Genomic DNA, 24,746 nt, shown 5'->3' on the forward strand with positions numbered 1-24,746 from the left:
TTCCCAGATGAAGTATTGACAGCATGATAGCAAGGGATTTTTTTGTAGATGCCTAAAATTTCATTGACATTGTGTATTTTCAATGCTCATGTTTTCTAAAAAAATCTAACGTTTTTTTTGCACAATTGTTGTATTTGTCAATGCACTACACATGTGTTATGAATGGCAAGAGGCGGATACACATCTGCCTTGTGATGGAATAATACTAATAAACATTCCTTAGAAAAATATATCCTGCATTTGCAAGCTAACAAGTCATTTTGTCTGTTTGTGACGTCTCGATGGACTGCTATGAAGCAAGTGATGCCGAATACATATCGTGACATTATACATGATAGATTGCCAGCCATGTACAATAAAAGTGATGGCGAATGTGCGGTCAACTCGGGCCATCGCACGCCAAGACTCTTGATGTGATTTGACAGTTTTGCCCTGAGTGCCATATGGCGTAAAGGGAGCCAAGTATGGGCCAAGCACCCAGACAAAAGAGCTCAGTGGGATGCTAACTCCGTGAAACGTCTTTACACCCCCCCGGGAGTCCTAAACTCAAGTTTAGGGTCACTGATACAACACGAGTCATAAAGTGGACTCTGGCTCGCTCTTGCGGCTGTCTGTAAAACTGCAGTTAGGAGAAAAAAAACTTGGCAGAGAATACAAAATGGACTTTCCCAAATACTGAAAACGCATTACATTCTCCTGCATTAATATTTTCCTTAAAACAATAAAAACAATTGTATTGTTGGTTTATTTTTGTGTATACGATAGTTGTTCCATGTACAGCACTTTGTATGCAGCGTGGGCTTTTGTGCTCTTTAAATATAGTTAAGCATTGCGATGTGCAACTTAGTCATTTACCAGCACATCAGTGATATTTTTAACTTACAAACATTTATTTATGTGCAATGAAATGTATGCAGCATCTCGTGATTGTGGAGTATGCCAAATATTCGTGACAATGGAAGTACATACAGTACAGTCCTGTATGACTAAATGTCTCGTGAAGACGCTGTCTCTATTTTACCACTAGATGGCACCGCAGGATGTTTGGGGCGTACTCGTAAAGTCCAGCGGTGTAGTGCGGACGAATTCATATTGCAATTATTCAACTAAAATGACACTCATAAATATTTTAGATTTATACCTGTTCAATTGTCCATAATATGGAACTCTTTATTTTATATTTTAAAATGATCTATTTCTGTTTTCTAATCGACTTTTTGCATTTCAGACTACTCTGGGGCTCACCGAAGGATGTTTTCGCGAAAGAACCTTGATGATCGCTCCATCTGGAACCTCCACATGAAAACAACACAATGCACTGAGTGAAAACAGTCAGGCGATGGAACAGATTAGGGCATTTACATGAAAAACACGTCTCGGTTTACAAACGGGGAAGACGAGCCGATGGAATTCGTCGAATTTGGGTCGAGCGAAGAAACAAACAATTGGAGCCATGGTGTCTTTCGTCAACGCGAAAGCCTACTTCCTTGATTACAAAATGACGCGTCGCCGTTGGAGGAAAATTGACCAATCAAAAACGTAGGGCACCTCTTCCCCTACCCAAGTGGGATTTCCCTGTGTCGTCACCGGTTCCCACGAGATGTCGCTGTCTGCTTAGTTTTGGTGGCATTGGGGGAATTAACGCGGAAATCATTACCGTCGGCGTCTTTATCTTCCTGCTGGCTGCCCGCTTGAGGTTCATTGCTGCTGTTCATCCTTCAAGCGTCGTTTTTCGCATCGTTCAAGCCGTTCATCTGCTCTCTGGCGGTGTCCACCTGTGAGTAACCGGCATCGACATCGACCTGGAAGTGTAAGTCCAATTACATCCGGGTAGGAACTAACTTGAACTCTGGTGCCACAAAATAAACATTCCGAAGGGAAACCTTTGCTCGGATAGGAGATCGCCTTCTTTCACCCTATTTGTTTACACATTTTATTTAACGTAATTTTATGTTGGAAAGTGCTATATTAAGATAGTTGTGTTAAGTTCATACTGTGTATTTGTTATCTAATTTACAACCAATTCTTTTCTGACATACAGTGGCTTTTTAGGTGTCCAATTACCTTACATGTTGCGGCGTATACTTCCGCCTTCGTCAGAGTGTAATTGAACACGTAGCAAAGCCACTGTCTGTAAGAAAATCGGTTGTAAAATTGCTATATAAAGATGTTTAGGCCATTAAATCCGTCGCGCGTGTTTGTGTGTGCAGTAAGTGAGCCTGTTTAACTCTCATAACGAAAATAAAAATACATCTGAAGTATTTACCATTTTCCCAAACCATCACGACATAAAAAAAGACGAGCACACATTGTTTGTGACACCAAATACCATTTATTATTATCATTTTTTAGAGATTTTACAAAGACTACAAAATCCTCCAGATGAGTTAAATCACTGTCTCTGTCTATTTACATGATATGTTAAATACAAATGTACAAAATATAAAACATTCAAAAGACAAATGTTTCACCCGAAAAGAAGAAAAAAAATAATGTTTGCATCTCAAAACGAGAGTAAATGCTATGGGCTTGGACTTTGGAGACATTTCCGACGAATTGGATGGGGGCACGCTGGGGTCAGCAGGTCAGAAAACTGCTGAGGCGCTCCAAGCAGATAACAGGTCGGATCAGGAGACAAGATGTTGAGGTTGTCCTGAGGTTGCATTGTTTCCGGGTGGGCGTTTTAGCTAACCGGTAGCACCTGCGGGTGTTTTCTCTACAATCCGGTGACAGATTTCACGGCAACAATAAGAGCCGCCTACTGGAAAAGTGCAGCTTTGTGATTTGGAGTAAGAACGTGTTTGTTTTTTTTAGTTTATATCTACACAACATGTGTCTCCTGGATGGACACACATCACAAGACACACATTATATTTTTCTGCAGGTTCGTGTAACATCAACCGGGCGACTGCATCTTTGATTTCCTGTGCAAGGTGACGAAAGTATTTACAACCTGCCCAAATGTGCAAAAAAAAAAAAAAACAACCCAGACATTTAAAAGGACAATCAAAAATGGCTTCCGTCCAATACTGTGTGTGTGTGTGTGTACATAAAGGTAAATATCTCTCATCCATCCCTGTTAAAAAGCATGCTTAAAAAAGAAGAGGGACAAACAAACAAAGATTTGGTTGTGCTCCTGTCAGTTCAAGTGAGCCCAGCTCAACTGGGCAGAACATAAAACAATGATATTCATATACATGAATCCATAACGATCAGTTTAGAATTCACATCCATCAACTCTATGATTTTGCACTTTAAACCTGTTTGAAAGCAATCCATAGGAATCATTATAAAGTCATTGGAAGCAGGACTTTGCCCTCCCCCAAAATATATTTTTGCACACTTAAGGCAACGAGAAAGCACCAAAATTGTTCCCTCGTCAACGTATTTTATTTTTTTGTCTGACTGCATCGTATTTAGCGTCAAGGTTGATAAATACTCACTTCGAGCCACAGAAGGAATGTCTGGCTAGCTAGCTAGCTAGCTATTAGCTATCTATTAGCTAGCTAGCTTTCTATCAGAGTTACTTCCGGGTTGAGTGAAGGCCTAGCTAGCTATCTGGTAGCTATTTAGTAGCGAGCTAGCTTTCTATCTGAGTCACGTCCAAGTTGAGTGAACAATGGCTGCCGCTGCTCACCCACAGAAAAACGTATCCTGTGACTGTAAAGTGACCTTGAAAGTTTTGAAAGGCGCTTAAAAATGAAACGTATTATTATAATTATCTTAACATAAAAAACGGGACCAAATTTGTGCACGAAATTGACTACAGGAGGTGGAAGAGCGAGCGAGCGAACGATCGAACTTTTGGAAGGCGATTTGGACCAATGCCTGCAAGAAAAAAAGCACCTTTGTAAACAAACAATAGTACCTGGCCACGCCCCTTAGTCATGTTGTAAACATGTGCAATGTAACTGGGATCAAAAACAATTTTAAAAATGGAGGTCGTGGTCGTAAGTATGGGTGGTCGTAAGTCAAGCTGGTCGTAAGTCGGATGTTACCTGTACATCCATATTGGTTTATACAGTATAGCTGAAGCTGTAACGATGCGCTAACATGGACAAAAAGCAAATGCTGCCCCCTTGCGGAAAAAAAAAAACATCGCCAGAGGTCTGACCAGCGCTTTATCGGCACCCAAACAAGAAAAAATTGAAACCCGAACAAATTCGGGAATGGCACTCTGCGTCACAATTTCCAATTGCCCAATAAATTCGGGAATGACAGTAAATGAGTTAAAAAAAAATCAACTTAGCATTAGCATTAGCTATCTGTTTCAAAAAACAGTGTTGCATTTTGATTCACTTCTGGCTGGCCAAAATTGTTGTAAACGTTGCCGGCCTGCTAGCGCGTTGCGGTGTCAGCCGTTGAATTAAAATGGTTAAAATAGGGTCTGTAGGTCATGGTCGTAAGTTCGGGTGGTCGTAAGTCGGATGTTACCTGTATTTTGAAACTTTTTGTGCAATCAGACAAGAAATCGGGTCATAAAAAAATGTCGCCAACGAACATAAGATGACTTCCATCAGGTTCGGCGTTTTCAATTAAGGCTCTAAGATGGCGCCCAAGGGGAGGGGGGCGGAGCTTCAGAGCGCCGACTCCAGGTGGTCGTCATGGTGACTGGCGCTGTCGCTGTCGCAGCTTTGAGCGCTGGAGTAGTTAGCCGCCTCCTGCAACCTTAGCAGCATGTTCATCTCGAGAAGGCAACAAAAAAAAAAAACCAAAATGGAGTTTGTTATGGAGTCGGGAGAACATCGGCGAAAAGGACGCCGGCGGCGTCTCCTACCAGGGGGTCTCCTTCGGTGTCGCTTTGGGACACCTGCTTGGACGACGCCCCCTCCTTGGACGAGCTGTAGCCGTCGTAGCCAACGTCTTCGGGTCTGAGCTGGAGCAACGATTGGCCGTCCTGTTGTTGTTGTTGTAGCGGCGCGGCGGCGGCTAGCCACGGGTACGTGTCGCTCACCCACTTGGACGGGTCTTCCCACGCCGCCCGCTTGCCGTACAGCTGCTAGCCCATCGGATTTATCAGTTAATCGATAAAATCATCCTCTTCCATTTAGGAAGTCCAAGATGGCGCCCGAGGAGGCAGCCATCTTGCTTTGTTTGTTGTGCGTCGTGGGGAGTGGATACGGGTTGTTTTTCAACATTTTCGGCCATAAAATAGATAGCTAAGAGCTAGCGGATAGATAGCTAATAGCTAGCGAATAGATGGCTAATACCTAGCAAATAGATAGCTAATAGATAGATAGGTGTATAGCTAATAGATACAGTAGCTAGCTAAATAGCTAGATAACAAGATAGCCAGCTAATAGATTTTCAAGACGTCTTGAAAATCTGTCATCTTGTCAGTCGACCAGGTGCAGCGTCTCCAGAATCCAATTCACCGCTATCTTTTTCATCATTAGCATCAGAGATGCCGACAATTGCCACCAAGGCTAGACTGGAAAAGTCGAATGCTGCAGCTTGGAATTGAAGCGGATTTACGCGGGACAGGAGATGTCAGACGATTTCTTTTGGCGAATGGATGCTAACAGCTTTGTGTTAGCTTTCAACATTTAGCTTATAGCCGACGTGCACATTGCACATTAATGTCAGTAATCCATTAGTGAAAATGAGGCTTCATACAACAAAGGGGTTGCACTTTTTGGCCTACCGTCCCATCACAATTGCTCACCTGAAGTCCTTCTCGGACCGCTTCCAGCAGGTAGGGCACCAGGGAGTAGTTCCACAGGTCGGTGAACCACACCCGTGACCCTTCCTTATCCATGGGACAGGACAGGAAGAGACGAGGACCTGCAGGGGGGGGGGGGTGTCAAATTGAACCAAATTTGATTGGTCATCGGTTTGAAAATCAATGATTATGCTACTAAGTGCTGGTGTGGCTGACCTATGGTGACATCGGAGGAACTGTGGGCCTCCAGGAAGCCGTTGAGATGCTGCCACGTCTTCGGAATCCAGTCGATGATCTTAATGAGGTCGTTGCTGCGCATGTTTTGATGGATCTCCGTTTCAATCAGTTTCCGGCGCAGGAAGCGGCCCAGGAAGCCCTTGACGGGTTCCGTGTGGTTGGTGCATAACACCCACCTGAGAGTCAACGGAAGGAAGTTCTCACGATTGGGATTTTGGGGAGTTATTGTTCATTTTTTGCTGTTAAGATCCAACCTGGGAGGAACGTTGGCGACAAACCTGAAGTTGTGATGAAGCTCCAGGTTGGGGGAGGAGGACACGCCCTGGTTCATGGTCCCAATGACGTAAGGGCTAAAACAGACAACAAGGATGTTTCCAGTTGAATACACATCAGGAACCCCATTTTATTGTTAATTTAAATTGGCTGACCAATCAGTTTACGTAATAACAATAATAATCCATTTTATTTCTAAGCGCCTTTCAAAACTCTCAAGGTCACTTTACAGTCACAAAATCATTTTTCTCTGCGGGTGAGCAGCTTAAAGTCAAATACCCCAAACGTTTTCGATAATTGGCGCTAAGTTGCTACTTGTAAAACTTGCGTATGAGCCACGACACGCAAACAAAAACCTCAAACTTACCATTTGTGATACTTGCAGTTCAGGAAACCGTTGAAGATGTCGCTGAGGGAAGTAATATGGTGAAGGTTGTCCAAAATGACCACAGTGGGGAGTTTGGTGTCCGTGCGCTCAGAATTACAGCGCTCGGCGAGGTTGGACAGATACTGACGCAAGTCCTGGAAGAGGAAAAGCGAACCGAATCAACGTTCCCCATTGCAATGAATGGGAATGATGTTAATCCGTTCCAGGCTTCTTTATTTTTGCCTGATTTTTGTGTTTGGGTACCTTGCTGGAATTTTGGTCCACGTTGAAGCTGGCCACGTTGTGCTCGGTGACTACTTGGCCCATCTGGGAAATGATGAACTCGGCCAGTTTGGCGGCCAGGAAGGATTTTCCGGTGCCGCTGGGGCCCGACAGGATGATGCGACGGTGCTCCATCAGCAGGTTGAGATACCGCTGGATAATGGGCTTTGGGATCAGGGTGTCGAACACCAGGCTGTCGATGCTGCTGTCCTTGACCCCTAACCACAGAGGTAGGGAGGAGTTTAATGCCGCACTAGAAGCTTTTGGATCGCGATTGGTCCGTTGGTACCTTTGAGGTTGACCTTGATGACGTTGCTTTCGCCCACCAGGTAGCCGCAGGGCAGCAGCTCAGGCACTTGGGAGGAATGAGCACGGACCACCTCGCCCATCCTGTAGCAGACGATGCTGTCCGAGCTAAGGCCCAGACTGCTAACCGGGTCCACCCGAAAGACGTACTCCTGCAACGTCCCAGGGGCCGCGTTGAAGGATGGCGGGGCCTGCATGTGGCCCACGGGCCTCATATTTTGCCAACAATTTCAGATTTTACCTTGAAGAGGCGTCTGATCACCCCATCCAGGACGTCCCACTTGGTTTTCCCACTCACGCCGATGGAGCCAATCAGATACTCCTGCATTTGCGTTCCCTGTTAATAGCGTGGAGGCTAGTTGCTAAAGCGCGCTAACGGGCGGATGACCACTGTCGGACCGCTAACCTTGGTCGTGCTCGGCCCGCCGCTAATGCTGACCACGATGCGAACGTTGCGGCCTTCTTTGCGCAAGTTACCCTCGTAGCTGTCGTCCAGGAGAATATCTGATAGCCAAAAATGACAGAAGTTAGCATGAGTTAGCATGCCGTTAGCGTCTCCAGAAATAGTTTACAAATGCTGCACACTGAATGGGACATATTTTTTTTTATTGTGACGTACAAATAGTTTTTGTGTATAGTTTGTGTTCTTGACTTCATTTGGGATCTGAACACCCCAGGGCTCTGTACCGGGGCCACTTTATTTCAAATGCCTCACTGCTCGCGCTAATATTGCTGTCTACTCGCAAGCTATTGGCTATCTATTCTGAGTAAACTTTGAAAACAATTTATGGTTAGGGTTCTTGTTACATCAAAAAGTATTCAGTTGAGCTAGCTATCAAGCTACCTATTAGTTACCTGTTAGCTAGCTATTAGCAATCCGGCTGGCTGACTGGTTATCTAGCTGGCTAGCTATTAAAGGTAGAGTTGGCTGGCTGGCTATCGAGCTAGCTATCTACTGTGTGAGCTATCTATTAGCTAGCCAGCTCGCTTTCTTTCAATTTGAGTTACGTCCGGGTTGAGTGAACGCTGGCGCTTGTGGCCGCCGCTGCTCACCCACAGAAAAAAAAAACTTATCATGTGACTGTAAAGTGACCTTGAGAGTTTTGAAAGGCGCTTAGAAATGAAATGTAAAGGCGCCTCCTCGGAGGACAGCTTTGCGTATTTTAATGACGATGCGTTGGCGACTTTTTAAAAGGGAGCTAAAGCGCGTGCTAAATGTCAAGAAAAATCGTTTTTAATCCACAAAATCTTTGGCAATTGGCATTTGAAGACAAAAAGGTCAACATCAAGTGACTTTTTTTTGGGTGTTCTAACACCTCGGAAACAAATGTCAGGGTGTCAAAGTTGATCCGACCTGACGCTTGGGTGCCGGTTGATGCTCAACTGACCTGACATGATGGTGTCGGTGATGTTGAGGTTGTTGAGGGACAAGCCCAGGGATTGGCGGGAGGAGGACGAGGACGTGCTGGAGGTCTCGGAGGGCGGACGGGCCGTCTTGACCGGAGTGACCGTCGGCGTGGCGCCGCCGCTGGACTTCAGACGGTCGTTTTCCGCTTTTAAGGTCTCAATTTCATTCTGATCGTTGGGAGAAACACAGGGTAGTTAGTATATAATAGATAGCTAGGTAGCTAACTTGATAGCTAGCTAGACTGTCATAAGTCTTCTCTCATAAGGAATTCTGTCAAACGAAAATTTGCACGTGTGGCTGCCGCTGCTCACCCACAGAAAAACTTCTCCAGTGACTGTAAAGTGACCTTGACAGTTTTGAAAGGCGCTTATAAATCAAATGCATTATTATTATTATTATTATATTTTGGAAAATCTACAAAAGTCCGATTCAGTTGTATTTAAATTTGGATTTGATCTTGTAGAATGTTTAGTTTTTGGTTGATATCGTGATGCGCGTTAGAAGAACCGCCGATCTGATGTCGATTTCACCGATATCTCACCTGCATGCGATTCATGGCTTCCCTGATCTGGTCCAGATGGTGGGCGGAGCTTAGCGCCTCCAGACGGATGTCGGTCAGTTTCAGTTCTTTCTCCCTTAGCTCGTTTTTGAGCTGCAGGACAATCTCGGCTTCGGCTTCGGTGCATTCACAGAGTCTGCGCCGTAGACGGACGGACGGGTTGTAAGGGGAAAGAGGGGGGTGTCATTTTCGGGATGGGGGTGGTCCAGAAAGAAGGTTCAAATAAAACCGAATGATGTGGCGAGCTAATCGCGTTAGCATTTGGGATACATTGCAGTTAGATGAACCACTATATTGATCGCCGCCATTTTTTTGGTGTTACTATTCTCAAACACACCGCAAGGCCTTCTGGCAAAATGCAAAAGAAACAACAAATACAAAAAACAAAAACAAAACACACACGTGGCTTCCTAGCCGGTTACCGAGATCGATGCTTGTAGACCACGTGACCGTTTAGCTTTTTCTTTGGCGTCCAAACGGAGGAGGACTCGCTATCGAGGAGGCACTTGCTATGCACGGCGTGGAAGGCGGCAAGGGGAGTTAAAAAAATAAAATAAATCAAGAAAAGAGGTGTGGAAAGGTGAAGGTAGAGGAGAAGTAAAAGAAGTGAAATCATAATGAGCGTTTGGAGAAAAAAACACAAATCAAATATGAGGTGAGTGACAACTATCTATTCACTAGCTAATAGCTATCTATTCACTAGCTAATAGCTATCTATTTGCTAGCTCTTAGATATCTATTTGCTAGCTATTAACTATCTATTTGCTAGGTATAAGTTATCTTCGCTAGCTAGCTTGCTATGAGCTATCTATTCGCTAGCTATTAGATATCTATTCGTTAGCTATTAACAATCTATTCGCTAGCTATTAACTATCTATTCACTAGCTATAAGCTATCTATTCGCTAGATAGCTAGCTTGCTATTTATTTGAGTTACTTCCGGGTTGAGTGAATGCTGGCGCGTGTGGCTGCCGCTGCTCACCCACAGAAAAACTTATCCTGTGACTGATGAGTGACCTTGAGAGTTTTGAAAGGTGCTTGGAAATCAAATGGATTATTATTATATGGAGAAAAAAAAAAAAAAAAAAAAAAAAAAAATCAAAATTGATGTAATTGCATAAATCCGCCGCTAGATGGTAGCAAAACAATTTTGCGCTAAAACCCAACATCAAGAATGTTCCCAAAAAAGATTGTTTTTGATGTCTTGTTTAGGATCTGAACGTAACGTGGAAGTACGGCGAGGATGCACGCGGAAGCTCACTCGTTAGCGGACGGCGACGAACGCAACGTAGCCACGCTGCCCTGCCGGTTGTCGTGTTGCAGTTTGGGGGAAGACGGCAACGAGTCGCTCATCTCCTCCGTCTCGTCGTGGGTCGACTGCGACTTGCTTTTCTTCTTGCTGAAGGCGTGCTTGAAGGAGCTGCGGAGCTGCGTGACACAAAATGGGGTAAAGGGGGGCGTTGTTAGCAAATTTCCATCGGAGATAAGGAGGTGCACGCTGTGCTGTTTTTTTTTTCCAAGCAATGTTCACTGCTGGTGGAGGAGGAGGAGGAGGCTGTAAGTAGAGGATGAAATGAGGGCGGGGGACAACTATTTTCTTTAATGTTATTTTTTTTTCTTCAGGCAATGACAGGGGCAGCCGTATCCATGCTGATGTTTTCAGAAAAAAAGATAGAAGACTTTTAGAGGGCAAAAAAAGGGGGGGTGGATTGAAGACACACGTTGAAAGGACACAACTGACCTGAGCTGGAATGGAATCAGCCACCTGAAGATGCACAACGCACACACACACACGTGCATACACACCGGCTCAGGTTAGGAAAAAGTGAACTGGAGTACCCAAAACACAAGTCAGACTTTATATATGAGACATACATTGATGGAGGAGGGGGTGTCCAGGATGGGATGGGTAAAAATTGGAAGTCGATTGAGATTGAGGCAGTCTATTTGCTAACTAGCTATCTAGCGGGCTGCCTAGATTGCTTTCTATTTTTATCTATTAGCTATCCAGCTAGATCGCTATCTATTAGTTATCTATTCGCTAGCTAGCTAACTTTCTATTTGAGTTATTCTGGGTTGAGTGAACGCTGGCGCATGTGGCTGCCGCTGCTCACCCACAGAAAAATGTATCACTTATGAATGAAATGTATTATTATTATTATTATTATTATCCAGCGAGGAAAAAAATAACACGACATAGTATCGAACCTTTTTTGTCTCTGGGGAGGTCATTTTTTTTCACTTTCCATATTTCTCCAAATGAATGATTCATTGCAGATTTAATTAGGCGCGAATATGCATTTAGTGCTAATGAGCTCAATTTAGCAACTGCGTAGACTGCAAAGTGGCTTTGGCTGAGTAAGGAGAAAAGAAAAAAAACAGATGCCAAGGAGGCGACAAAAGAAGTTAAAAGGTCCACAAGGGAGTCGTACTTAAAAAATAAACTAAAATAATAAATCCATATGTGGGGAGGGGGGCGGGGCTTTCAGACATCCTTTGGGTTCCTGCACGGGATTATAAACCTTCAAAAAAGCACTTTGACAGCGTTTGGCACTTTGGTTGAGGCGTCTCAACTTACCACAGAGAGTCAACAGGCACTTAGCAACTCTCGATTGGGATGATAATATAAAAATAATATACGTACATATAAACAAATAAAAGGCCTTATGTGTCTCCGCTAAGCATTTAGCAGTCTCATCATAGCGCCAGCACTCATAGTTTCGAAACCCCAAGTGGTCCTCAAAACAGTTCATGGCAGGTCAGCTGTTGATGCTAACCGTTACCTAGCAACCGCTATAGGAAGCGCGCAACAGCGAATGGGACGTGATTACGCGTGGCGTGTTTTTTGTTCCACCCACCCAGTTTTTCTTCTTCTTCTTGTTTTTGTCCTCGGCATCTTTGCCCATGCTGCCCATGCTGGAGTGGCTAGCCGCGCTGTTGATGCTCGACATGCTTTCGGAGGAGTGTTGGCGTCTGATGCGTAGATCTGGGGGGGAAAGCGCAGATCTTAAAATTGTGACGGTAGGTTCTTTTTATGCAGCTTGGAGGCGCCAAAATGTTTTTAAAAAAGACAGCAGTTAAATATCAATCAAGTTGTATTGTATTGAACTGCACTGTACTGGACTGTATTGTATTCCTTTAGTGTAGCGTATTGTTTTGTATTGTAATATATTTAGCATAGCATAGCGTATTGTATTGTATTTCCTTTGGTGGAGTGTTTTGCATTGTATTGTAATGTAATATATTTAGCATAGCATGTATTGTATTCCCTTTCATGTAGCGTATTTTATTGTATTCCTTTTGTGTAGTGTATTTTATTGTATTCCTTTAGTGTATCGTTTTGCATTGTATTGTAACACATTTACCATAGCATACCGTATTCCTTTAGTGTAGTGTGTATTGTATTTCATTTAGCACAGCTCCATCTAGTGGATGTGTACGCAACCGCAGCCACGATTGGCGCTTGTAGTCTATAATTAGGTGCTCCCGAAAACAGTTTTAAAATAGGCCATTTATTAAAAGTGTGCCTTATCGTCCAGGAAATTGAGTTGAGCCTCCTGGTATTTTGGCTCCAAGCAAAATGTTAGCTTGATTACCTTTATGGAAGTGATCCGGGCCATTTAGCGCCACCTGGATGGCCGTCTGGGCGTCGGTGTTTTGGGTCTTCAGTGACTCGATTGTTTCCCTCAGCTCCACCAATTCGGTTTCCTGACAAAGGAACCATCAAGCACAATACCGTACACAGTAGAGAGGCCCCAATTTCAAGCTCACAAAACTATAACTTGGGAAATAACGTGGAAAGCAAACTGCAACGTACCTTCTGCTCGGCCGTCATGGTGAGACTCTGCAGGCGACACGTCATGTTACTCAAGCTCTTCTCAAAGGCGGCCACCAGGTGAGACTGCAGAGCCGCAAATATTCAATACAAAAATGACAAAATAAGATTCGGACATTGAACAGGAAGTGGCCCGTTGCCCGCTCTTCTTTCCGATCATTAGCTAGCTATCTCACTGGCTGGCTATTTAGCTAGGTATCTATTGGCTAGCTATTAGCTGGCTTTCTGACTATCTGGCTGGCTGGCTAGCTAGCTATTGGGACTAGATAGCTAGCTTTTCTGACTATCTGGCTAGCTATCTAGCTGGCTAACTAGCTAGCTGTCTGGCTATGCATTTATTTATTTACCATGTATTTATTTATTTATTATTTGTTTGTTTATTTATTTATACATTTATTTATTTAACATCCATTTATTCGGTTATTTATTTTATTTTTTTATTTATGTATGTATAAATATATTTATGTCTTTATTTATTTGTGAGTGCACTTTGAGGCAGCGTGAAAAACGCGTGAGGGCCATTTTATTCTTTTGGTTAAAAAAAACCAAATAACGATAATGACCACCTGCGCAGAACAAAAATAACAAGACCTTTCACAACGACCCGTTTTTAAATGCGACGCTTCAGTTTTGCACAATTCTTTGTTGCTCGGCACAACATTGAATGATATAAGTTTGAAAAATAAAACGACAAGCGGCATTGAGCTTTCACGCAAACTGAGTCACATTGTCGTTCTCTCTAGTGACACACTTGATTTGTCCTCATCGCCCACTCCTTTTTCTTGCTCGATTATTCTCATCGCTCACTTGACTTGTCAGGAATCGTCGCCGCAAACAAATCCTCGGAGTACACCGGGGAAAACATTGCATCTCCCAAACACACACACACAAAAAGGGCAATGCATTTGTGGGATTTTCAAAAGGCTTTGTCGGATGTCTGAAGAGATTTCTCTTTGCTAGCGCGCTAGCGCGGTCGTGATTGGCAGATGAACAAACTCACATTGGCAGCCAGTTGGGACGTCAAGGTCGCGACCTTCTCTTGAGACGCGTCCAACTCCCGGCGCAGTTTCCTGATTTGCTGTTTAAGGGACAAAAAAAGAGGAAAATATGTGTTTTTAAATAAAAAAAAACCTAGCAGTTTCATAGCTTTGATGCTAAAAATGACAACATGCTGACACTGTGTGCTAAAAAGAAATCAATAAACAATGAAGGGAAAAGTGTAAAAGGGATGGAGGGGGGATTACCGTGGAATTTTGAACTGTTTGGCCCTTGATTTGGAAAGAGAAAAGTCAAAAATTAATAATGGTGTCGCACGCCTCCAAAAAAACCCACAAAAAAACAGGATGAGACAAAGGTTATTACAGGTCGTTATGGGTAGGAGTTAGCCTAGCGACAACGCTCCTCAAAAAATGGGTCAAATAGTAGCAAAATGGCTGATGGATTTGGTCTTGTGTCACGTGATTTGTTATTTTGTTGTTTTTGACTTCAAAATGGCGCCTTTCAAAATTCTCAAGGTCACTTTACAGTCACAGGAGAAGTTTTTCTGTGGGTGAGCAGCGGCAGCCACACGTCCCAGCGTTCACTCAACCCGGAATTAACTCAAATAGACAGAAAGTTAGCTAGCGGGCTAATAGATAGCTAAAAGCTAAGTAGCTAGATAGCTATTTTGTCGCTGTGATATGTGAAATGTCTCCACTGTGAGACAAATAAACGTAGTCTAATCTAATCTCCGTGACGAATGTCATCGACTTTGCTAGCTTTTTTGTCACGCTACTATTTGCATGTTAGCATTCCTCTACGATATAGTAAAGGGTAAATTTATCTTAGCTATATTTGCCATTACTGTTTGATCCAGTGTTAATGAAAAAAACAAAACAGGAAGTGATAACAAGACAAAGCTCACAACAGAAATAAAGTGCAAAAAAAATGTGAGGATTACAAAATGGCGACTGCGATGAATGAAACTGAAAAATTACATCGTCGCACGTCTTCAAATTTAGCTAAGGGTCACATGGGTCATATTTTCGTTTTGGGAAAATTTACCATTCGCATATGTTGATGTGTAAAGTGACTGTCACTGTTTTGCTGTAATTTACAAATACACAAAATATTAATAGAAATAAAATAAATAGTATTTAAAATTAAATACATAAAATTAAAGAAATAAAATAATAAATAACAAACAAAAATGCACGCTAAAATTAAATAAACACAATAGAATTCAGATTAAAAAAATCAGCCACCAAAAAGACATTCAAACATGCATCTGACTTGAAGATTATGGGATGGACAATGCAAAAATGGAGAAAATGAATTTGCATGCCACTAAAAGTGGCTTACCTCTGAATGTGCCTTCTCCTCTGTCTGTTCATTAAAACAAACAAAAGAAATAACATTTAATGCACAAAATTGCAGCCCATCCATCATCTAGGGCGGTCCGTGAGCGCGATCAATACATTCGTATTAAACGTTTCCGTAGCGACGGTGCACGAAAGGATCACTTACTGCGGAGTATAGCGAAGACGTGCTGGACACCAGAGACAAAGACGAGCCGTGGACTGCAAGGACAGGAAGAAAAAAGGCATTTTTTAAAGGAATAGTAAAATGACTGTTGAGGCTAATGGCATTTGGAGGAGCCACCTTCATCCGTGCTATCCCTGAAGGAGCCCGAGCGGCTGATGGCGCGCGGCCGCTCCTCCAGGGAGGTGGCGCTGCCGCCCAGCGGGTGGCCCTCGCCGTAAAGATGGAAGGAGTCCTGGGCGGGGATGCTGTTGGAACGGCTCATGATGCCGCCATTGCCGCCTGGTGGAAGGTTGCACTGGCTGGTGGGAGTCGGGCTCACTGGGACAAAGAACACACACACAAAATTACATATATTGATAATAATAACACTAATAATACTAATACTAATGCTAATGGTAATACTAATTGTAATGCTAATACTAATAATAATAATAATAATTTATGTGGTTTCTCATATCGACCCATAATCTGCTGTCTTAATGCCTCGTCATGAAAAAATAAAGAATGAATAAATGAAATATTAAATATTAAAAAAGACACATAAATAAAAGTTAAATACAGAAAATTAATAAAGGAATAAATAAATAAATGACCAATCATCTTGTCAAGTTGTCATGCATTTTGCTAAAGAAGGAAGAAAAACAAATATTGAAGTCGGTAATAACAATATGAATGTAGTGTATTGCAGCATTATGCAGCTCATAACACAATCAACATGGACTCACAGAGGTTGGAGAAGTGGTATTTTCCAGTGGCGGGACAAGAAGCTCCAGGCGGAGACATCGGGGACTGGCTACCCGAGTCCTGAAGCCCCCCCGTCGAGTGCGAGCGGAGCCATTCCATCCCTTCTTCGTGAGACGTCTGCCTCGATGGCGGCGGGTACCTGAAATCCACGACAAAAATTAATGGAGGCAACTGTCAACGCGTCTTGGTCGAGTGCGGGCGGGAAGGGTGACATTAGCAATGGGGTGAGTGCAAAAGCGGTAGCGGCTAAAAACAGCCATGCATCAAGACGCATGCATCAGCATCCACTTCCAGCAACGCCGCTGGGTGTCTCCGAGGGGGTCCGAGTAACTGAGGGTCACCTCGTCACACATCGACGTCACTTAATCCCCTCGAGGGGGATGCTAATTGACTTTACACTCATCAGCTTTTCAAGCCATTCTCCTTGCAAAGTCCTCATTAGTGCGCGTGTCACATGCGACCTCGCTAGCGCCGCATACGGAGCGCTCTCCAAACCCAACTATCGGCGAATCGCTACGTTAGCCTCGCCATACGTGTGCGCAAATGCCTGACGACCACAACGTTGCGCTTATTACTAACCGTGATGATAAAAATGGGAAGTCATGAAGTGAAACTAGTAACGTGCTCATGGCAGACATGCATCAATGCGGCAGATTGCTACTCCCATGCAGCTAGCTGCACGCGCTAATCAAGACAGATCGGGCTGCAAACTTCCTCTACCTCAGTCGCTTTTTGGGAAGCGTGTTTCGGTCGAGAGGCATGCTGCTTAGACAGAAAGGATGAGGATGTTAGATGGAAGGAAAAGAAACGAAATAAAACAAATAAAAATATACGCTAGCTACTCCGCTTGGGATGCTAGCCAATGAGAAAAAAACCTTAAAAAAATAATTGGAAAGGCACTACAGGTGAGCATAAAGTAGTGTTTCTCAACCTTGGTTGCGAAAATGCCCATTAGAAGACTTTTTGTCCCAAAAAAATGGATAACAGACAATGTGGGGACTTAAAAGTGTGAATGTGTGTTAAAAACAAATACATGAATAAACGCGGAAATAACTACAATAAATACATGAATAAACAGACACAAAAAATCAAAAAATAAATAGATAAACACACAAATAAATAAATAAATAAATGAATCTGCTGGTCACTATACATCGCCGGCAAAGATCGGTTTTTCTTGGCCATTTAAATTACGCGGCACGTTTTACGATGTTTTGGTTTTGTCCAAAAGAATGCGCACATATTTTAGTTTATGGCTATCAAAAACAATGCATATGATTCAGCCCAATCTTACCCCTCGGACAGGGTGGACTTGACACTGCCGGTTCTGGTAACCTTGGGCCCGTGGTGGCCCAGAGGCAGATCAATGGACTCGGAACTCGTGTGCAGACTGCTCATGCTTTGGCAGCTCAGCGTGTCCTTGCTGCCGGCGGCGGACGAGCCACAAGCAGGCCACGGACGAGCGTTGGAAGGCAACGAGAGGCCGGAGGCCGGACTGGAGGCCTGGGAGTCGCCGCACGGGAGGTCCGGGCCTTTGCCGTACAGGGGGCTGCTACCTCCGCTCAGGCCGCCGGCGCTGCCCAGACTCCCTGTGCCGGAGGAGGGCGAGTCCAGACTGGGCTGCCGCACCAGAGTGGCGTGCGGACTACCCAGGATTGAGGGGCATTTGCCAGAGTCTGGCGTACCCGGGGAGCTGGCCTTGCTGCTGGCTTTGGTGCCAAACAATCTGGGTGGGGTAGATAGGCGGATGGAGTCATTTGGAGAAGGCTCCAACAATACGTGGTGTGCGCCAAAGCCTTCGCACCAAAGAAACAAGCGACCGCTACTTTGAGGACCGTCTTAGCGGATGACAAAGACGCCGGCTTGACAGACCGGATGAGGCGGACATGCGCGGCGAATGCGAGAAACTACTGTCTGATGTTTTCTAGGATCATGGAAGCTTCAGGCGTAACGCTATATTTTTATCGTACGGAAGACACTCGGAGTCTATTTAACGGGCCATAAAATCCTCCTGTGAAGTGACTCAAATCTGATTTGACTCCTCCTGTACCAGACAGACTCAAATATGATGTCAAACAGTTTAAAATGATATTAGATCATTGGATCAGAAACACCACAGACACTCAGCAGTCCTAAAAACGGTACCGTGAAAGTCAGTGAGAAGGTTTCTTCAACCATTGAAACGGTGCCAGACTCTGCTATGATAGGTCCCTGCCCTCAGGTTGGGGGGAGCAGATGACTATTCCCTGAGGCTACACTGATTACTCCTATTGTCCTGCCTGATTATGGGGTCTGCAACACCTCATCAGCATAACTAAGCCTATGTGGGCTAAGAAGTCTGCTGTACAGATGACGGCTGAAGAAACCTTCTCATCGATGGACCACGCCTGTACGACTGAAAGCCATTTCCCCGCCTGCAATTTTCAGCGAAAGCCATCAAAGCGCAGATCAGCCCGCGTCCCAGATAAATCGGCTTAAGATGGCGGTTGGTGGAAACATGGATAAAGACGGAATGAGAACGGCCAGGATGTTTCGGCGACGGGCTAACCTGCGGAAGGTTGGGGAGGCGATGTCAGGGTACTTAGACCCCGGCTGCCTGAGGCCCGTCTGGCCAGTCGAAGAGGACGTAGGGCTGGACTTGGGAGAAGTGGACAATCCCTGATCCTGCTCCGTCACCGTCACTTTGTCCTTGTCCGTCTGGTTCACGTTGACGGGACTGGAACGGTCCGAGCAGATCTTGCCGGAATCCCTGCGCTTGGCCGCCGCTCCGCCGGCGGACTTGCCGCTGACGTTGGAGTCGATGCTGCTGGAACTGGAACGGTGTCCACCGCGCCCCGAAGTCACCCCGCCGGACGATTTGGCCGGTCTGGGGAGGGAGCGGTACTGGAGGGACACTTTGGAGCCCCCGCAACTGAGCAGGATGGCGTCATCCTGAGGCTGGGAGCCATCCAGACTTGTCTTACGCACACCACCGATGCCTGAGCCTTTTCCCAGGGCTGCCGATGATTTGGGGGCCTTGCCCAGGGTGGCTGAGCCGCTAGCGAGGGTAGCGCCACTGGAAGTGATTAAGGTCCCGCTAGGACCAGGGATCTTCTTGAATCCAAAAGAACTTGTGGTAGGTGGACGTCCGATTCCAGACGGGGGTTTCTTGCCTTCATCGCCGCTGCTTTTACCGGCGTCAGAGGGGGAGCGTTGGATGCCAGAAGAACCTTTGGAGGGCACCTTGTTTTTCTCCGAAGCCTTGGCATCATCGGTCTTGCCTGTCAATTTTTTTTTTCGCAGAAACCGTATTTAGCAAAAACCTCAGCAGATTTTTAGCCAACAACTTTGAGATGGACAAATCGTGACCAGTAGCCAATACGAAAAATCTGCTGAAAAACTCTATCAAAGCAAAGACTGACGGTATGAATCCAGATAGTAAAAGTCTACACACCCTACTTGAACTCAAATTCAAGTGAAATGATACCATTACCTGCTGTTTTGTGCGACCCGGTTGTACTTTTGGTCCTGGGGGGCGTGATGCCCACCTGGGCCGTCATCCCCCTTCTCAGTGAGCCAGTCTGGGGTATCTGGGGCGTCACCTTCTGACCCGCGTCGTCGTACTGGCCTTGGGTTTGGCAAGACGACGAAGACGACGAGGAAGGCTTCCAGCGGGAGGAGCTAGCGCCAAGGTCCATGCCGGCATTCAGTTCCTCGTCCATCTTCTTCAGGTCTTCAGCTCCTACCCAACTGCTGCTCACTTCCTGATCGGCATGCTTGGACTTACTGGCTCGCTGGAAACCCTCGAAATGTTGTTTATTTATTTAGTTTTTCAGGAAGTGAGTAAAAGCAACCAAGTCTAAACGTAAGGTGGCGATTGCAAAGCAAACAAGGAAGGAAGCGAGGTGTGAAGTCAAGAGCTATCTTTGGACTGACCGCATCTTTCTTTCTCCTTTGGGGACGCTAGTGCGCAAACACACCTACACATGCTAACGCTAACTGAGATCAGCTCAATTTTTTTTTCCTCGACAGATGGCCATGCCGTCCGTCAGTCTCCTTAGCAACAATCAAGAGCCTTCAATGACGGCGGTAAGGAAAACTTGGCGGAATAAATCAATCTTATTCAGTCACCTTTTGTGTACCTCAGCTTACGAACTTAATTGGTTCCCAAAAAGTGTGTGTAAGGCGAAACCTTCATCTGCCAAACATTTATTTCCCATAAGAAACCATTAAAATGAGAATAATTCATTCCCAGGTCCCCATAAAACATAATTTTCTACTAAATAATAAGTGTTCACTCAACACGGAAGTAACTCAAATAGATAGAAAGCTAGCCAGATAGCTAATAGATAGCCAATAGCCAGCGAGCTAGATAGCTAGCTAGCGAGCTCTATAGCTAGCCAGATAGCTAGATAGCTAATAGATAGCAAGCCAGCTAGACAATATAGCTAGTTAAAGATCTTTTTGGCTAGCTTTTGTAGCGCTAGCTAGCTACAGATCTATATCTATGAATTACAGTAGTGAAATTGGCTTTTTTTGGCTGTGTCAAATTTGGAAAACATTTTTGCTAGATAACAACATGTCACGTTGCCGCTACGACGATAATAAAATGTCGGCAGCTCACCTGGGCGCCCTTGTTTTTGCGCGACGAACCCACGGCGGAGTAGGCGGGCGTGTTCAGATCATCCGTGCTGATGTTGTCCAGGGTGTCGCTCAAGCCGCTGCTCACTGAGCTGCTGTCGTCCCAGCTGCAAAGGGGAAATGTTGGGTGAGATGCAGAGTTTTTTTGTTGTGGTGGGGGGTGAGCAACCATATTTGTGGAACTGCATCTGACACGTCCTCCTCTGGGGAGGAGACTTCAATGTTTGATTGACACAAAAGCCCAAATGCGGCCCCCCCAGTTTTGTCTTGAAACGTGACTTGCTTTGAAAAGTACGTTTTTGGCATAATTCTGTAGAAGCACAAAAAATATGACGGGAAAAAAATAAAATCCATCAGATAAGCGGAACAGAGCATAAACTCACTCATACAAAGCCAAAAATCATAGTTATTATTATATTTATTTTTTAACTGGGGAGGACGGGGAAGAGTCTCAATGCCTTTAAAAATAATAAATAAATAAATTCATTGTATTTCAAGTAGACATTAAATGATCTGAATTGCAATATTTTAAGTACATACTTGTAAATAATATAAAATTACATTAAAAAAGATCATTGAATTTCTAATATTATATAAACTAATAATATTTATAATATTATTTACATTTATAATTAATGTTTAATTCAACACATTTTAAAAAATCTATTTATATTCATATCTACATTACATCTAAATATTTTTCTGCATTTTTTAAAATTCTTTTTTTTATTTCATGTAAGGTAAATATAATGTTTGGACTGCACATTTTTAAGATCTCGATTTAAATAATTTACATTTCCTTCACACGTATTAAAAATTAAGAGACATCGACAGACACATTTTTCAAAGGCTGAAAAATAATTGTGAAATAAATACCAAAAACAATGAATAAACATTTGTTTAATCATCAATTCCCACCCACAAAAACAAGTAAGACCACCCGCCTAGATGGCAGCGAACAAGCTGAATATTTCATCGTCGGCACTTCTGGGATACGCTATTTCCGACGCCACGCCACCACGAACAACCTCCGTAACCCTGCCGGCGAAGGGCGGCCATCTTAAATGAACAACAAGCGAGCGTTATCCGGAGGAAATTTTTGGCTTCAGGTGTACAAAGAGTGGGGGTTTAAATCCTGCAACCCCCCCGAGTGCGAATGCAGCATCGACGTGGCGCCATTCAGCCATGCAAACGTTATCTCATGCAATATTCAAACGGCTGACTTTAGTCCCTTACAAGCAGGCAGTTTGTAAGAGAAGAAGGACCAAAAAAAATGCTATTAACAGCACAAACAAGCGTTGATGACATCCAATCATGAAGATAAATACCATTATTTTCTTCTTGCGGAGACGCTTGTTAAATATTTGGGGAAGCAAAGTGGACATTTTTTTTTGGGGGGGGGGGGGGGGGGGGGTCGTCAATAATGTAATTGGCAAAGTGATCTGATTTGATTTCCTGTCTCCAAAGTAAATTTCGACACATTTCAGAAACCCCCAGCAGGGGTTGTAACATTGCACGCCGCGTGCTGTCAATCAACCAGACGTTTGATGCCCTAAGATACAAGCTGCCTTTCAAATACTAAATTGAATCGGTGTTGCGTTTGTTGTAACCTATTACGCATTGGCTAGTGGAATACAAAAGGTGGTGCACCAAATGTAGACATAACATTAAAAAAAACTCTCAAATGACATATTATTTATCCTCAGCAAAGAATGACTGATAATAATAATAATCCATTTGATTTCTAAGCACCTTTCAAAACTCTCAAGGTCACTTCACAAACACATGATAAGTCTTTCTGTGGGTGAGCAGCGGGAGCTACACGCACCAACCAGTGTTCACTCAACCCAGAAGTAACCCAAACCCAGAAGTAACCCAAATCGATAGAAAGCTAGCTAATATATAGCTAACAGCTAGCCATAAACATAGCTAGCCAGATAGATAGCCAATAGCTAGCTAGATAGCTAATATATAGCCAGCTAGACAGCTAATATATAGCAAATAGATATCTAGCGAGGTAGCTAGCTAATAGCCAGCCAAATAGCTCACATATATAGCCAGCTAGACAGCTAATATATAGCAAATAGATATCTAGCGAGGCAACTTTTGTTGTCATCTAGGGCGAAAATGTGCTCAAACTGAATCTTGTCGCTCCGATTTTTTATTTTTGTTTGACAAAAAAATCCACATTTTTGAGTGTGCAAAAATCTAAAACTGTCCCTAAATGAGACATTAATGATCGCCACGAGCTAGCTGTGGCATAAACTATGATCTTGATTCTAAACGCAAAGCTCATTTTCTTGCACCATAACCCGATGTAATGCTAATTTTGGAGACGCCAAACGCAGGGATTAAAGAGCAAAACAGACGCAAACACTTGAGAGTTCTAAACTGGATCTTGTCAACTAACTCACCTCTTCCCCGTCCTGTACCCGTCACGCAAGAATCACGCCGGAGAAGGAATCCAAGCTGTGGATCAACCGAGAGTCCGAGGAAGGAATGGGATCAAGATGAAGAAAGGACCACTTTTAACCCCACCCCCTTAGCCTTATAGCTCCTCCCCTTGCATCCCCTCCGCCATCCTTCACCAACCCGGGACGGGCCCGCCATCCCCGAGCAGACAGACGTGCCCGGGAGGGTTAATGAAGGCGGAATGGAGTCCAAATGAGGGAGATGACAGCGACCGCGTCGGCCGAGGCTCGTCTTGCCAAACGTCTCGCACTGCATAATGAGTGAGACGCCGACGATTCATCTTGTGACAATTATTCATGAGGCTCCACTTTGGAGCGGTGACCGGGTTCATGGAAGTGGTGCAGCCATGAGAAAAAACAACAAAACAAAACAAAACTGGAGCTGCCATCTTTTCTTGACAATAATCGTTCATTACATAATGTGAAGAGGCTAATAGCAAAGACGTCAACAATCAAAGTCGCCGTCGCACGACTCAAATTCAATAACGCAAAAAGGTGGCCATTGGAGACAAAGACGTCAACACAATAGCGAGCCGTCCAATGGCAAGGGAGGCAGAAATACTAATTAACCCATTACCTGAAACAGGTAGCTTGTTTAGCTAGCTCCAGTATGCAAAACCTTTTCACATTAGCAGTTTAAATCCAAAACTGTCCAACGGCAAGGGAGCAGGCAGAAATGCTAAAATCATAATGTTAACTGAAAAAAAATGCATTACCTTAAAGAGCTAGCTTGTTTAGCTAAATGCTTCGCTAACTCCAGTACGGTGAACCTTTGCACGTTACAATTTTAAATCCAAAATTGTCCAAATTCAAGGGAGGAGGCGGAAACTCTGATAGCATAATATTAACCCATAAAAAAGCATTACCTTAAACAGCTAGCTTGTTTAGCTAAATGCTTAGCTAGCTCCAGAACGCTAAACCTTTTCAAATTCACATTTTAAAACCTAAACTGTCCAACTGGAGGCAGAAATGCTAAAATCATAACGTTGACCCAGAAAAAGGCATTACCTTAAACAGTTAGCTTGTTTGACTCAATGTTTAGCTAGCTCCAGTACGCTAAACCTTTTTGCGTTCTAAAGACATGTAAAAAACATCTTCTGGTTCTCTTGAGTGAGGCTCAGGATGTTTTAATTCCATTGGATGTCGCTTCAACTTGACTCATCGCCACATTTCGGCGAAATCACATCAAGTCAGACACGAGACGGCTGAATTTTTAATGCCGCCGTACGTCACGCTAGCATGAGCTAAAGTCAGAAATAGATTGCTTGCCATCTTTGCCTTTTCGGAAATGATGGCGGAGTCGAGTGGCAGAAAATCACAAGTGGAGGAAATCTCGAGCATTTGTGACTAAATAGCGCTTTAATTAGCATGCGGTGAGTAGCAAACGTTTCGTCAGAGAGGAGGCGCACCTGCTCCAGTGAAGAGCGCCCCATCTGCATGAACATCAGGCACAGCTGGTG

At 44.1% G+C, this 24,746-nt stretch overlaps 1 protein-coding gene across 6 annotated transcripts in view; it reads right to left on the minus strand.

Annotated features, from left to right (window-relative positions):
• Nucleotides 1-2,315: 2,315 nt before the first annotated feature.
• nav3 (neuron navigator 3) overlaps nucleotides 2,316-24,746 on the minus strand; it is a 65,317-nt gene continuing 42,886 nt past the window's right edge. Inside the window, exons 13-40 of one of the 6 annotated variants that reach the window (XM_088988964.1) lie at nucleotides 20,799-20,922; nucleotides 19,668-19,968; nucleotides 18,744-19,455; nucleotides 17,490-17,921; nucleotides 16,916-16,957; nucleotides 16,177-16,334; nucleotides 15,569-15,769; nucleotides 15,434-15,486; nucleotides 15,269-15,292; nucleotides 14,173-14,196; nucleotides 13,929-14,006; nucleotides 12,911-12,994; nucleotides 12,690-12,801; nucleotides 11,952-12,079; nucleotides 10,835-10,858; nucleotides 10,355-10,521; nucleotides 9,077-9,230; nucleotides 8,516-8,702; nucleotides 7,534-7,631; nucleotides 7,369-7,449; nucleotides 7,111-7,279; nucleotides 6,804-7,039; nucleotides 6,540-6,694; nucleotides 6,178-6,249; nucleotides 5,879-6,075; nucleotides 5,666-5,784; nucleotides 4,778-4,996; nucleotides 2,316-4,685 (exon numbers count right to left, since the gene is read on the minus strand). In XM_088988964.1, coding sequence (XP_088845090.1) covers nucleotides 4,578-4,685; nucleotides 4,778-4,996; nucleotides 5,666-5,784; nucleotides 5,879-6,075; nucleotides 6,178-6,249; nucleotides 6,540-6,694; nucleotides 6,804-7,039; nucleotides 7,111-7,279; nucleotides 7,369-7,449; nucleotides 7,534-7,631; nucleotides 8,516-8,702; nucleotides 9,077-9,230; nucleotides 10,355-10,521; nucleotides 10,835-10,858; nucleotides 11,952-12,079; nucleotides 12,690-12,801; nucleotides 12,911-12,994; nucleotides 13,929-14,006; nucleotides 14,173-14,196; nucleotides 15,269-15,292; nucleotides 15,434-15,486; nucleotides 15,569-15,769; nucleotides 16,177-16,334; nucleotides 16,916-16,957; nucleotides 17,490-17,921; nucleotides 18,744-19,455; nucleotides 19,668-19,968; nucleotides 20,799-20,922 — 4,459 coding nt within the window. In that variant the 3' untranslated portion in view covers nucleotides 2,316-4,577. Of the gene's footprint in view, nucleotides 4,686-4,777; nucleotides 4,997-5,665; nucleotides 5,785-5,878; nucleotides 6,076-6,177; nucleotides 6,250-6,539; nucleotides 6,695-6,803; nucleotides 7,040-7,110; nucleotides 7,280-7,368; nucleotides 7,465-7,533; nucleotides 7,632-8,515; nucleotides 8,703-9,076; nucleotides 9,231-10,354; nucleotides 10,522-10,834; nucleotides 10,859-11,951; nucleotides 12,080-12,689; nucleotides 12,802-12,910; nucleotides 12,995-13,928; nucleotides 14,007-14,172; nucleotides 14,197-15,268; nucleotides 15,293-15,433; nucleotides 15,487-15,568; nucleotides 15,770-16,176; nucleotides 16,335-16,915; nucleotides 16,958-17,489; nucleotides 17,922-18,743; nucleotides 19,456-19,667; nucleotides 19,969-20,798; nucleotides 20,923-24,746 lie in introns of all 6 variants that reach the window. The other 5 variants (XM_088988963.1, XM_088988967.1, XM_088988966.1 and 2 more) reach the window with 5 other exon arrangements.

The sequence above is a fragment of the Hippocampus bargibanti genome, linkage group LG22 (genome assembly GCF_051943395.1).
Source record: "Hippocampus bargibanti isolate YZ-2025 linkage group LG22, ASM5194339v1, whole genome shotgun sequence".
Classification (NCBI taxonomy): Eukaryota; Metazoa; Chordata; class Actinopteri; order Syngnathiformes; family Syngnathidae; genus Hippocampus; species Hippocampus bargibanti.